The sequence below is a fragment of the Saccopteryx bilineata genome, chromosome 1 (assembly GCF_036850765.1).
Source record: "Saccopteryx bilineata isolate mSacBil1 chromosome 1, mSacBil1_pri_phased_curated, whole genome shotgun sequence".
Classification (NCBI taxonomy): domain Eukaryota; kingdom Metazoa; phylum Chordata; class Mammalia; order Chiroptera; family Emballonuridae; genus Saccopteryx; species Saccopteryx bilineata.
Genome location: NC_089490.1, coordinates 171,528,925 through 171,541,947, shown reverse-complemented (window position 1 = coordinate 171,541,947; position 13,023 = coordinate 171,528,925). Strand labels below are relative to the sequence as shown.

The 13,023-nt window shown below is 37.7% G+C and overlaps 1 protein-coding gene across 1 annotated transcript in view; it reads left to right on the top strand.

Annotated features, from left to right (window-relative positions):
* The window catches only part of PDGFC (platelet derived growth factor C), a 207,362-nt gene that overhangs the window by 115,492 nt on the left and 78,847 nt on the right, over positions 1–13,023 (top strand). The window contains exon 2 of the mRNA XM_066279723.1: positions 4,852–5,047. Within this exon, the coding sequence (XP_066135820.1) occupies positions 4,852–5,047 (196 nt within the window). The remainder of the gene's footprint in view (positions 1–4,851; positions 5,048–13,023) is intronic.

Below are 13,023 nucleotides of genomic sequence, written 5' to 3'. Positions count from 1 at the left end.
CTTTTTCAAAGAACCAGCTCCTGATTTCATTGATCCCCTGTATTTTTTTTTAGTTTCTATGTCATTTATTTCCACTCTGATCTTTATTATTTTCTTCCTTCTACTACCTCTGGGCTTTACTTGCTGTTCTTTTTCTAGTTCTTTTAGATGTAGAGTCAACTTGTTTATTTGAGCTTTTTAAATCTTCTTAAGGTATACCTGTAATGCTTTGAACTTCCCTCTCGGGACTGCTTTTGCTGTGTCCCATAAATTTTGAGCTGTTGTATGCTCATTTTTCATTTGTTTCAAGGAAATTTTTGATTCCTTCCTTGATCTCATTGTTGACCCATTCGTTATTTAATAACATACTTTTTAGTTTCCAAGTATTTGAGTGTTTTTCAGTTTTTCTATTGTAGTTGATTTTACACCATTGTGGTCTGAGAAGCTTCTTGATATAATTTCAATCTTCTTAAATTTGTTGAGACTCATTTTATGGAGTCTATCCTAGAGAATGTACCATGCTCACTTGAAAAGAATGTATATTCTGCTGCTTTAGGATGAAAGGTTCTGAAGATATCTTTTATTTATTTATTTATTTTTTTTTTGGGGCTTTTTTATATTTTATTTATTGATTTTTAGAGAGAGAGAGAGGAGAGAGAGAGAGAGAGAGAAAGGGAGGAGCAGGAAGCATCAACTCCCATATGTGCCTTGACCAGGCAAGCTCAGGGTTTCGAACCGGCAACCTCAGTGTTCCAGGTCGACGTTTTATCCCCCTGCGCCACCACGAGTCAGGCCTGAAGATATCTTTTAAATCCAGTTGATCTAGTGTGTTTTTTTTTTGCTGTTTCTTTGTTAATTTTCTTTCTTGAGGATCTATCCAGTGATGTTAGTAGGGTATTGAATTCTTCTACTATTATAGTATTGCTATTGATCTCGCCTTTTATGTCCATCAAAGTCTGCTTAATATATTTAGGTGCTCCTATATTAGGTACATAGATATTTATAATGGTTATTTTTTCCTGTTGGATTGCTCCCTTTATCATTATGTAGTGACCTTCTTTATCTCTTACTATAGCCTTTGTTTTAAAGTCTATTGGTCAAATATAAGTATTGCTACCTCAGCTTTTTTTAAAATTTCCATTTGCTTGAAATATTTTTTTCCATCTTTTTACTTTCAGTCTATGTGTATCTTTTGTAGACAGTATATGTATGGGTCCTGTTTTATTATCCATTCAGCTACCCTATGTCTTTTGATTGGACCATTTAATCCATTTACATTTAAGGCTATTATTAATATGTAGTTGTTTTTTGCCATTTTTTTAAAATCTACATTCCTCTTTTACTAGATTTTTTTTCTTGCTTTATTCTGTCTACAGCAGGCCCCTTAACATTTCTTTCTTTTTTTTTTTTTTTTTGGTATTTTTCTGAAGCTGGAAATGGGGAGAGACAGTCAGACAGACTCCCGCATGCGCCCGACCAGGATCCACCTGGCACGCCCACCAGGGGTGACCCTCTGCCCACCAGGGGGCAATGCTCTGCCCCTCCGGAGGTGTCGCTCTGCCGCGACCAGAGCCACTCTAGCGCCTGGGGCAGAGGCCAAGGAGCCATCCCCAGCGCCCGGGCCATCTTTGCTCCAATGGAGCCTTGGCTGCGGGAGGGGAAGAGAGAGACAGAGAGGAAGGAGGGGGTGAGGGTGGAGAAGCAAATGGGCGCTTCTCCTATGTGCCCTGGCCAGGAATCGAACTCGGGTCCCCCGCATGCCAGGTTGATGCTCTACCGCTAAGCCAATCGGCCAGGGCCCCCTTAACATTTCTTGCAGCATTGGTTTGGTTATGATGAATTCCTTGAGTTTTTTTTTTTGTCTGGGAATCTTTTTATTTCTCTTTCAATTTTAAATGATAGCCTTGCTGGATAAAGAAGTCTTGGTTGTAGGATCTTGTTCTGCATTACTTTGAATATTTCTTGCCATTTCCTTCTGGCCTCAAGTGTTTCTGTTGAAAAGTCATATGTCATCCTTATGGGGGTTCCTTTGTAGTTGATTAACTATTTTTCTCTTACAGCTTTTAGTATTCTTTCTTTATCTCTTAGCTTTGATATTTTGATTATGATGTGTCTTGGTGTGGGTCTCTTTGGGTTCTTATTTAATGGGGTTCTCTCTGCTTCTTGAACCTGTGTAACTCTTTCTTGTATCAATTTAGGAAAAATTTCAGCTATAATTTCTTCAACCAGGTTCTCTATCTTGTTCTTTTCTTCTTCAGGAACCCCTATTATGCAGATATTGTTTCTCTTCATGTTGTCACTGAGCTCTCTTTTAGAGTTTCTTCAGACTTTTTTTTTTTTTGGTATTTTTCTGAAGCTGGAAACGGGGAGAGACAGTCAGACAGACTCCCACGTGCACCTGACCGGGATCCACCTGGCACGCCCACCAGGGGGCAATGCTCTGCCCACCAGGGCGTCGCTCTGTTGTAACCAGAGCCACTCCGGTGCCTGGGGCAGAGGCCAAGGAGCCATCCCCAGCACCCAGGCCATGTTTGTTCCAATGGAGCCTCGCTGCGGGAGGGGAAGAGAGAGACTGAAGGAGAGGGGGAGGGGTGAAGAAACAGATGGGTGCTTCTCCTGTGTGCCCTGGCCGGAAATCGAACCCGGGACTTCTGCACGCCAGGCTGATGCTCTACCACTGAGCCAACCGGCCAGGGCCTCTTCAGACTTTTTGATCCTTTTTTTGTTTTGCTGTTCTACTTCCGTACTTTCACTTATCTTGTTCTCTAAGTTGTTGATTTGATCCTCTGCTTCATCCAGCCTGCTTTTAATTCCTTCTAGTGTAGTCTTCATTTCTGATATTGTGTTTGTCATTTCTGTGTGGTTCTTCTTTACGATTTCTGTGTCCTTTTTGATGCTTACAGTTTCTTTATTTGAGATGTTGATTAAGTCCATCCATTGTAGCTTTGAGATCCTTAAGCATCTTAACATTCATTATTTTATACTCTGCATCTGGTAATTTGATTACTTTCATTTTAGCCAGATCTTTTTCTGAGGATTTATCTTGCTGATTCATATGACTTAAGTTTCTCTGGCTTCCCATTGTTTCTGTGTGTGGCTTGCAAGCTTTTTCCAGTTGTGGTCTCCTTACCTCTTAGAGCCACTTTGAAGTCTTAATTTGTATGTTTTCAGTTTACTTAACTCAGTGGTAGGCTTGTTTACTGATCTCAGCAGGCGGCTTATTTGAAACTGGATCCAGGAACTTGGTGGATGTAACCTCTGAGAATCTGAAGGCGGGTTCTGCCAGCTGCTCTCTGGGGATGGGGTGTGTTCTCAGCTTCAGTAGGGGGTGCTGTATCTCAGATCTTTCTTGAGACCTAATTTACTGCCCCTCCCCCCACACTTACTTCTTTCAGCTGTGTCTTTTGTGCTGATTGGAGCTGGAGAGCTTTCTGGAGGTGGGTCACCCGGAACCACTTTAGACTTGTGCAGTGTGGAGGGATCAACCCTTCTCCAAACTATGGCAGCCTCTTCACTGGTTGAGTCAGCTTCTCAGGTCATCCCAGGCATTCCTCTGCCCATCACCATCTGTTTCACTCTCCCAACTTTTCTTGTAGAAGATAAGCCAGTCCTCTCAGTCCATCTTGTCCCTGGGACCCTAGGCAAGGTGATATTTTCTGCTCTGTCCCTTTAAGGAACTCCTGCTGCCTCCCACACACAGAACTTTGCTCTTCTCCCCTCTCAATGCTTTCTGTCTGCCTCCTCCAGTCCTTGGATTTCAAGGCTGGGTCCCTGGTTCAGAGACTGAGGACCCCTATATCTCAGGATCTCTCTCCTTGTAATGAGAACCCTTCTGGACTCTCAGCCTCAGTCTCCCCTCACTCCTGGAAACAAGGGAACCCCTACCACACACCCACACTCCATAACAGGATCAGTGTGGATTCTTCTTTGCTCCTTGGTTTTTGAGACCTGTTCTTTTAGTCCAAAGTTGGTTTTTCATGATGACTGTTCCTAAATTAATTTGTAATTCAGTTTGGTGGTATGAGCTGGGAGTCTGTGCATCTACCTACTCTGATGCCATCTCTCCTTGCTTAGAGTTTTACAAGGCTACAGTCAAGGTGTCAGCCAGATTAGATTCTTTGTTTCTAAAGGCTGTAGGGAAGAGTCCACTTCCAAGCTCATTCAGGTTCCTTCAGGTTTTATAACTGAGGTGTTATTTCCTTACTAGCTGTCAGCCTTAGACAACCTTCAGCTTCTGGAAGCTTCTCACATCCCTTGGCACATAACCTCCTCCATTTTCAAAGCCAGCAACAAAGAATATCTCTCCTATTGAATACTTCTTACACTTTGAATGTCTCTGAGTTTAGGAAGGGACCAGCTTTTTTCAAGGGTTTACAGGAAGATTATTTTTAGGTTAAACTCAGGCAAATAATCTGTGTTTTGATGAATTCAAAGTTAGTTAATTTAAATCATGATTAGGGGAGTTCAGTTATAATTTGTATTTTTAAAAATAGTTAATTGTTTCTTTTTGTTCTAATATGACTTATATTTGGTAAGTTTTTGGAAATTAGGGTCTTAACTTTAACTTAACTTTTGCAATTTTAGGAAACCAAAAGAATTGGTTGTTTGAAATTTTAGTAATCAGATTTAAAAAGACTAATTTGCTATGTTCTTTGAAATATAAATAGACATAAGTTTTTTCTCAATAATGTTAAAATAATTTTTCTTTTTCCTGGATACATTCTGAAAAAGTAGTACTTAGTTTATATTGTGTAAAGTATACCAAATACTTTTTGGAGTAACATGTGGATGATTAAAAAATACTATTTTGAAACCTATAATTTATGAAATATCTGTTCTAAATGTAAATCTATGCCTATGTTTTTGTTTTAGGAGTACAAGATCCCCAGCATGAGAGAATTATTACTGTGTCTACTAATGGAAGTATTCACAGCCCAAAGTTTCCTCATACTTATCCAAGAAATATGGTCTTGGTATGGAAATTAGTAGCAGTAGAGGAAAATGTAGGGATACAACTTACATTTGATGAAAGATTTGGGCTTGAAGAACCAGAAGATGACATATGCAAGTAAGTTATCATGCTTGAAATTCCAACAGATTATATAACAACTGTTAGTCTCTCAAGTCGCTTCATTTTGATTTTAAATGACATCCTTTATTCTGTTCTGTTCTGTTTTTCTGATGATCCAATAAATTTGCAACCTTATTTAAGTTATATTTCATTTAAAATTAGAATATACATTCATATACATTACAGTCATGAGCTTCTATCTACTTCTGAAAATAATTTGAGATGATTTATGGTAAAATAATTTAAAATAAAGAATATATATATATATATTTTTAAAGCCAAGTAAAGGAATGAAGTTATGCCAGAAAACATGTTATCATTAGTGCTGAAAATTTTACATTTAATCCTACTGATAGTTAAATCAATGAAATAAACAATAAACTATTAAAAGACAAAGCAATATCCATGGATACATATTACCCACAGTATTCAGTATTCACAAGTACACATGTGGATAATATACACACTCAAAGGACTAAGGAATTTGAATATTTTATCATAAAAATACATTTCTGAAAGCAGAATTAGAAATTTAAGTTAACATATTGGTTTGCTGGTAGAAATTTATTATAATTCTCCTAGAAGCATTCATGAACCAAAGTCAGCAGGAGTATTTCATCCACGCAAAAGACCACCTACTATATGTCATACAAATATTACTCTTTAAATCCTATGTGAATACACTTGTCAAGGTTGGGTGGTCTTATTGAAGATTTTTCACTTCAGTGGCATTTGTAATCATAAAAATATTTTACTTGAGTTTCTTTGTGGGGTTCTTCATTTTTTTCTTTGATATACAAGTTAAAAGAGAATTTTTATTTTATGGTATATTACAGATAAATATTTCAATGCAGATAAAATAAACTTTGTACTTGCCATAATCATAATTTGTATCTTTAACATTTATATGGTTAGATTTTTTTTCACATTTCTTCATTCTGAAACTATGCATTTCATGGTATTTTTTTCTGCATCAATAATGTTAAACTTTGAGAGTAGAAGCTGTCCTAGCCATCTGTAGAGACACAGAGCAGTAAAGTAGCTGTCCTAGATATTATTCACCTTCTATACCTAAACCCCCATGCTAAAAGCCATATTCAGTAGTAGTTTTTTTATGTTATATACTGCACCTTGTGTATTTTTTTATATATAAGATTTCATAATATTGTCAAAAATTATGAATGACAAGATTTTATCCTACCTGCAAAGTAGCAATTTAGCCTACCACAATTTAATGGATGTTGATAGAAGACAGGAGACTCTTGGGTAAGAGACAAAGGACCATATTACAATAGCATTAGCCAGAGTGTTAACACTTTCTTGTGCCTCTTGCCCTAGTTCCTATACCCACAGGGCTTCATGATACCTATACACCTAGTGGACTGTGTTATGGGGGAGAATGTATTGTGTGTGTATGTGTGTGCACATAGTTAAGTGTGTATGTATATAATGTATGTTAATAGTTAAATTATAAAAATTAAACTATCATCCAGTATGCCTAGCATAGGTTGTGACTAAACTCACATAATACAAGACACCTTAAGAAAAGTGACAGTGACTCTTCCCAAATTTCTGAAGTTTCTTCACTTTGTTCTTCTCCAATTATACCCCTTGTCTTGAAACATTTAATTAAGGTCTTAAGTTTGTTTGTTTATTACTTTATCTGCCAATTTTCTCCATAATTTTACCACATGTATATATTTTCCTTTGTACTGTCCTAAAAAAAGTCTTTTTTTTTTTTGCCTGAAATGTGTATCAGTGGGATAACACTGAGTGTTTACTTTTATGACTTGATACACATTTCAAAACAAGCAAAACTAAACAATAGGTTTTTAAATTTAGTTTATGTTAATGCAGGTAGCTTAGATTGTTTGTTTACCTTGATGTACCTAGTACACCATTGTATACTTAATCTGTTTCTAACGGCTACCTTTGAAATGCATATTTAACTGAATATGGTATCTAAAACCAATCAATGTATACCTTCTTCCTAAAATATAGAATAACTTGAGAACATTTTAACTATTGTGGAATGCTAACTTCCCAGCTACCATCACACTATGTCAATAAGACAGAGCTGAGCTTATTGCTTACCTTGGAGCCTGAAAAAAAACAACTTGACAGCTTTAGTAGAGTCTGGGAGGAAAAGCAAGACCAAAAAATGGATCTTTCATTGTGGAGACTTGGTTAAGAATGGATAAGGATCAGGATTTAATAGTTCAGAATAGGTGTAAACAAACAAGGAAATTCCAGGCAAGGACTTTAGCAATGTTAGATAGTGAAATGTTGAAACTTTCAGTTGGAAGAGTTATGGTTCTTTTGGGAGGTTTTTATAATGAATGGTAAAGTTATTTGCTTGAGCAGTAACGATGACAATAAAATACTATAGTAATGTCATGTTACTGAAAAGAGTTCACTGATAGGTGGTTTTATTTTATTGTCCAAGATGGTTTGGTTCTCACTATAGTTAACCCACTTTTCATTAGTATGTAAGTGGCAATTACTGCAGATTTTAGTTTTGTATTTTTTACCTTCTCACAAGCAAGCCACTGTTTTTGCTATTTCATGTAATCAATAGCTATACTCATTTGTCAACTTTTTGCATGTTAACCATTTCTTCCTGAAGTATAGTCTTTAATGGTCTCTTAGGTGAAAACTTGTTGGTAGTAAATACTATTTTATTTATTAGAAAATTTCTTTTTTTTATAAATAAATTTTTATTAATGTTAATGGGGTAACATCAATAAATCAGGGTACATATATTCAAAGAAAACATGTGCAGGTTATCTTGTCATTCAATTATATTTCATACCCATCACCCAAAGACAGATTGTCCTCCGTCACCCTCTATCTAGTTTTCTTTGTGCCCCTCCCCCTCTCCCTTCCCCTCTCCCTTCTTCCCTCCCACTCCCTCCCTCCCCCCCATCCCCGGTAACCACCACACTCTTGTCCATGTCTCTTAGTCTCGTTTTTATATCCCACTAATGTATGGAGTCATGTAGTTCTTGTTTTTTTCTGATTTACTTATAGAAAATTTCTTTATTTTACCTTTATTCTCAGAAAGAAGTTAGTCAGCTTGAATATAAAATTTGAGGCTGTGTTTATTTTTTTCCTTAAGAACTTGAAGATACCATTCCGTCTTACAGCCTTTGAGAAGTCAGTCATCAGAGTAATTGCTAATGTAGCTGTGTAATTTCCCACTGAGTGGTTCATTTCAGAGGGAGTAATGTGGGTAGCAGGAGAGAGAAAGAAGGAACAGGCTTACATCTAGCCTCAGGCTTCTCCTATACCATCAGTGGCCCATTAAACTTCTACTCTTATACACCAGGGTTCAGCGTATACCTCCAGGATTCCAGAGCCCATTCACACCACTGAAATCTTGATTTAGTGTGCTTATCTGGCCTCCAAAGACTTCCTTTTATTTCTCTTATAATTGAATGTCATTAAAAACAATGGTTTTCTTTTAATCATTTATTCAACAATTTGAGTTATAACATACCAAGAGGACTTTTCTGCCTAACTTTGTAAACCATGTGGCTGGAATGTAGACCATTGTCAAAAAGGTAAAGTGGGTTTTTTTTTGTGTGTGTGTGTGGGGGGTTGTTTGTATTTCCTCAGAAGGCCTGGTATTCTTACATTTAAGCTTAAAATTTGTTTTTAAAAAATGATAAATTCAGCACAGGCTGGTTGGCTCAGTGGTAGAATATTGGCCCCATGTGTGGATGTCCCAGGTTTGATTCCCAGTCAGGACACACACGAAATGTGCCCATCTGCTTCTCGACCTCTTCCCCTCTTGCCTCTCTCTCTCTCTCTCTCTCTCCCTCTCTTCCCCCCCTGCATCCATGGCTTGATTGGAGTGAGTTGGCAAGTGAGCATTTAAGATGGCTCCATAGCTTCTGACTCAGGCACTAAGAAGAGCTTCGTTGTTGAGCAATAGAGCAAGGCCCCAGAAGAGCAGAGCATTGACCCCTGGTGGCCTTGCCAGGTGAATCCTGGTTGTGACACATGTGGGAGTCTGTCTTTGCCTACCCTCCTCTCACTAAATATAAAAATATAAATAAAAAATTGTAAATTCAACTCTTCTCCATGATATCACTATTAAAATAAAATACAAACATTCCCACCTCTTTCTTAAATTTGCTATAATAATTTAATCTCCCCCATTTAAAATATTTTCTTCTAGTCTGAAACATAGGAGAATCTAAAAATTCTGAACTTCTATTTTAGTTGTCCTTTAAAAGAAGATAGACTCAGGTAACATGTTTGACTTTTTCCCAAAGCCCTAGTGCCCTTCTCAAATTGTCTTTTATAAATAAAAAGATAATATAATATGAGTTGTATATTTATGCTCTTAAAGATTGATGTCATGAAGAAAAAATAGGATATGTAGAAAGTGGAACTAGATGGGGAAAGATGAATGGTGTGTGTGTTTTATGTTTGTGTGTTATGAAGGTCTCTAGTGGAAGAGCTGAGACATAAATATTATTTGGGTTTTTGTGCCTATAAATAAATATAATAAAAGTCAAGCATGAATGTATTATTATTGTTCTAGTGCTCTGCTTTACACTGCTATACCTTACTTATTATTTACTGATTTTTGTCTTGTGCAAGGCTTCTGATGGTAGTGACATATGGTGTCTTAGGAGGGTACATTTTTAGTAAAAAACTTTTTTCAAATTTTGTTTTGTTTGCTCCTCTTCTGAAGTAAATAATCTACTCATTATATGTAAATTTTTACAAAAAAGAAATATAAGAGATAGCATTTGAAAAGGAAGGATTGACCAATCTGTCAATTTAAAATAATGCCTTTTTTTTTTTTTTTTGTCTAATGAGGCGGTGGTGCAGTGGATAGAGCGTTCAACTGGGACGCAGAAGACCCTAGCTCAAAACCCTTAGGTCGGCCCTGGCCGGTTGGCTCAGTGGTAGAGCGTTGGCCTGGCGTGCAGAAGTCACGGGTTCGATTCCTGGCCAGGGCACAAAGGAGAAGCGCCCATCTGCTTCTCCACTCCTCCCCCTCTCCTTCCTCTCTGTCTCTCTCTTCCCCTCCCGCAGCCGAGGCTCCATTGGAGCAAAGATGGCCCCGGGCGCTGGGGATGGCTCCTTGGCCTCTGCCCCAGGTGCTAGAGTGGCTCTGGTCACAACAGAGTGACACTCTGGAGGGGCAGAGCATTGCCCCCTGGTGGGCAGAGCGTCGCCCCCTGGTGGGCGTGCCGAGTGGATCCCGGTGGGGCGCATGCGGGGGTCTGTCTGACTGTCTCTCTCCGTTTCTGGCTTCAGAAAAATACAGGAAAAAAAACACACACACACAAAAAAAAAATCCCTTAGGTCACCAGCTTTAGCACAGGCTCATCTGGGTTGAACAAGGCTCACCAGCTTGAGCCCAAGGTCGCTGGCTTGAGCAAGGGGTCACTCAGTCTGCTGTAGCCCCCCAGTCAAGGTACATATGAGAAAGCAATCAATGAACAACTAAGGTGCCACAATGAAGAACTGATGTTTCTCATCTTTCTCCCTTTCGGTCTGTCTGTCCTTCTCTCTGTCTGTCACAAAAATAAATAAATAAAATAGTGCCCCTTTTTCACCAAAACAACCAAGTTAATTTTGGAGAAAATAACCAGTCCAATTAAAAAAAGTTCATGATTTATAGAAATGCTAAGTATGTTAAATGAAATGAATAGATGTTTCACTTTTCATAACTTAAGGGGATAAAAACATATTATTTTTCTTTAAAAATAAAAAAAAAATCTTTTTGACATTTTTCTCTCCTCCTGCTGTTTATAATAAAATTAAGATAGCATTAGTACTTGCTCATTTACTTTTACATTCAACAGGCCCTTGAATGTGAGCACTGTGGTAGGTAATGGGTGACAGCAGTGAGTAGGAAATAGCTTAGTCTGGGTAAAGGAGCAGACAGATGAGTAGACAGGCAAATAAAATAAAATACCACCAATCTCAGGATATGGTAAATACAGAGTACCATTATTATTGTAGTTGATTATATTTAGATAGTTTTGTTGACCATTTTCTAGCTTATACCATAATTGTGTATCTTACCAGTAGCAGTCTATAAATAATTGTTATAATGTATTGTCGAGAATTGGGTGTGCTTGCATTTACCCTGCCTAGCAAACCTCAGAAATTACTGTACTAGATATAGTTCTCAAGGATAGTATAGGTTTCTTCCATTTTACAATGCCAGTATAGACTGTGTGTGATAAAATTAGAAGGAAACAATTGTGTTATAAAAACTATATAAAAATATAGTTGCATGACAATAAAACTGGAATAAAGGAAGTAGGTATTGTTTACTTGGCTGGTAATAACCTTGGAGATCCATAAGTGCATCATAAGAATTGATTTTCCAAGAAAAATATTTTTATAAGCACCTTAAAAGAACTGAGCAAGGAAAAAGTTACAGTAGTCACTGTTTTGCTTAGGTGACCTTAAATTTAGCCCTGAGGGATCCAAAGTTAACACATGTAGGCCTTAACTTACATTCTGATTCCTTTTCTGAATCTGCAGAACAGCCGTGAGGACATGCAGCTGGGAACTGGATTCTTAATTCAGAATTTTGGCCTTGTTCATGATGGCAAGGCAAAAAGATAGGTTAGACAAAAAGCATCAGTACCTTTTTAAGGTACACTGTGGCCCATTGCTGTAAGACCAGATGAGGTTTGGTGTCATGGATGATGGTATGGCTACTTTCTGTGGTATGCTTACCTCAACCCCTGGCAAGGGAAAGGGGAATCCGATTGGCTTAGGGAATGCATTATTCAACCCCCGAAACATTTGCCCATCTGTTTTGAAGCACATGCAGGGTTGGTTACCTACCCAAATCACTTCTGTTTTAAGAAAGAAGGGGATGATGCATTGTAGCTGTGTAGGCAAACAGCAGTGACGGCTACAGTACTCTGTTATAAGGAAGAGTGATGTGAGTATTAAAGCACAGAAGGATTTGTTATAATTTGGGATGTAATGGAAATACAATGGATGTTAGATCTTGAAGAATAGGTAAGAGTTTCATAGCTAACACCTGATGGATTTTCAGTATAAGTTAGTTAGAAGAAAATAATAGGTGGACTAAAGAAGAATAAGCAGTCCAGACTGAGTTATACTAAAAATGGTGTAAGTAGAGAATAATTGGCAAACGATGATTTTCTCTGGAGCATGAGATGCCTTGGAAATGTGGTAAAGGTTAAGCTGTACTGATGGATTAGACCAAATAGTGAAGAACTATGACTACTAAACTGATGGCTTTGGACTTCCTTTCATACATTGTCAGAAGTTGACAGTTTAAAAAAAAAAAAGAAACTAAGGGTTTGTTGCAAACAGGGTCATATATTTTAGAAAGAAAATACTTATAGAAGCATGCAGAATAGGTTGGAGGAGAGTTTGAAGGCAATTGGAATAGTTGGAGGAACTTTATTTTCAAACACAAAATTTTATGGGTCAATATTCCTTCAGACTTACACTTTGCCTAATGAACTCTTTTTTTTCCTAATGACCTCTGTTTGACTGATCCAGTCACAGAAAGCCTACTGCCCTTTTACCATTCCTCCTTTCATTGTGAACACTCTGTGTGTGTGGTGGGGATGGTTAGGAGGGTGAGTGTGTCGGTACCCACGTGTGTGTGCAAAGAAAACCTACACATATTCCAGTACCTTTTATTTCAAAGTTACATTCTCTTTTGCTCCAAGGCAAAAGTTATAGGAAGAACAAATTGACCAGTTTCAACATTTCTGACACTAGACATATTCTTATTAGACAACCCAAGGAATAACTTACACTGTTAAATGATCATTATTATATTAAAGAGAAGAAATGGCCTTCCTCTTCTCTCTGAGGGTTAGTCCAGGTTCACCTGAGCTTTCAGAAGTGCAAGTGATGCTGACCAATACTGCACCATGTCCAGAAATATTACAATTCTGCTATCACTGTGCCTTAACAAAACATTTCCCCAATAAATAGTGGCACCC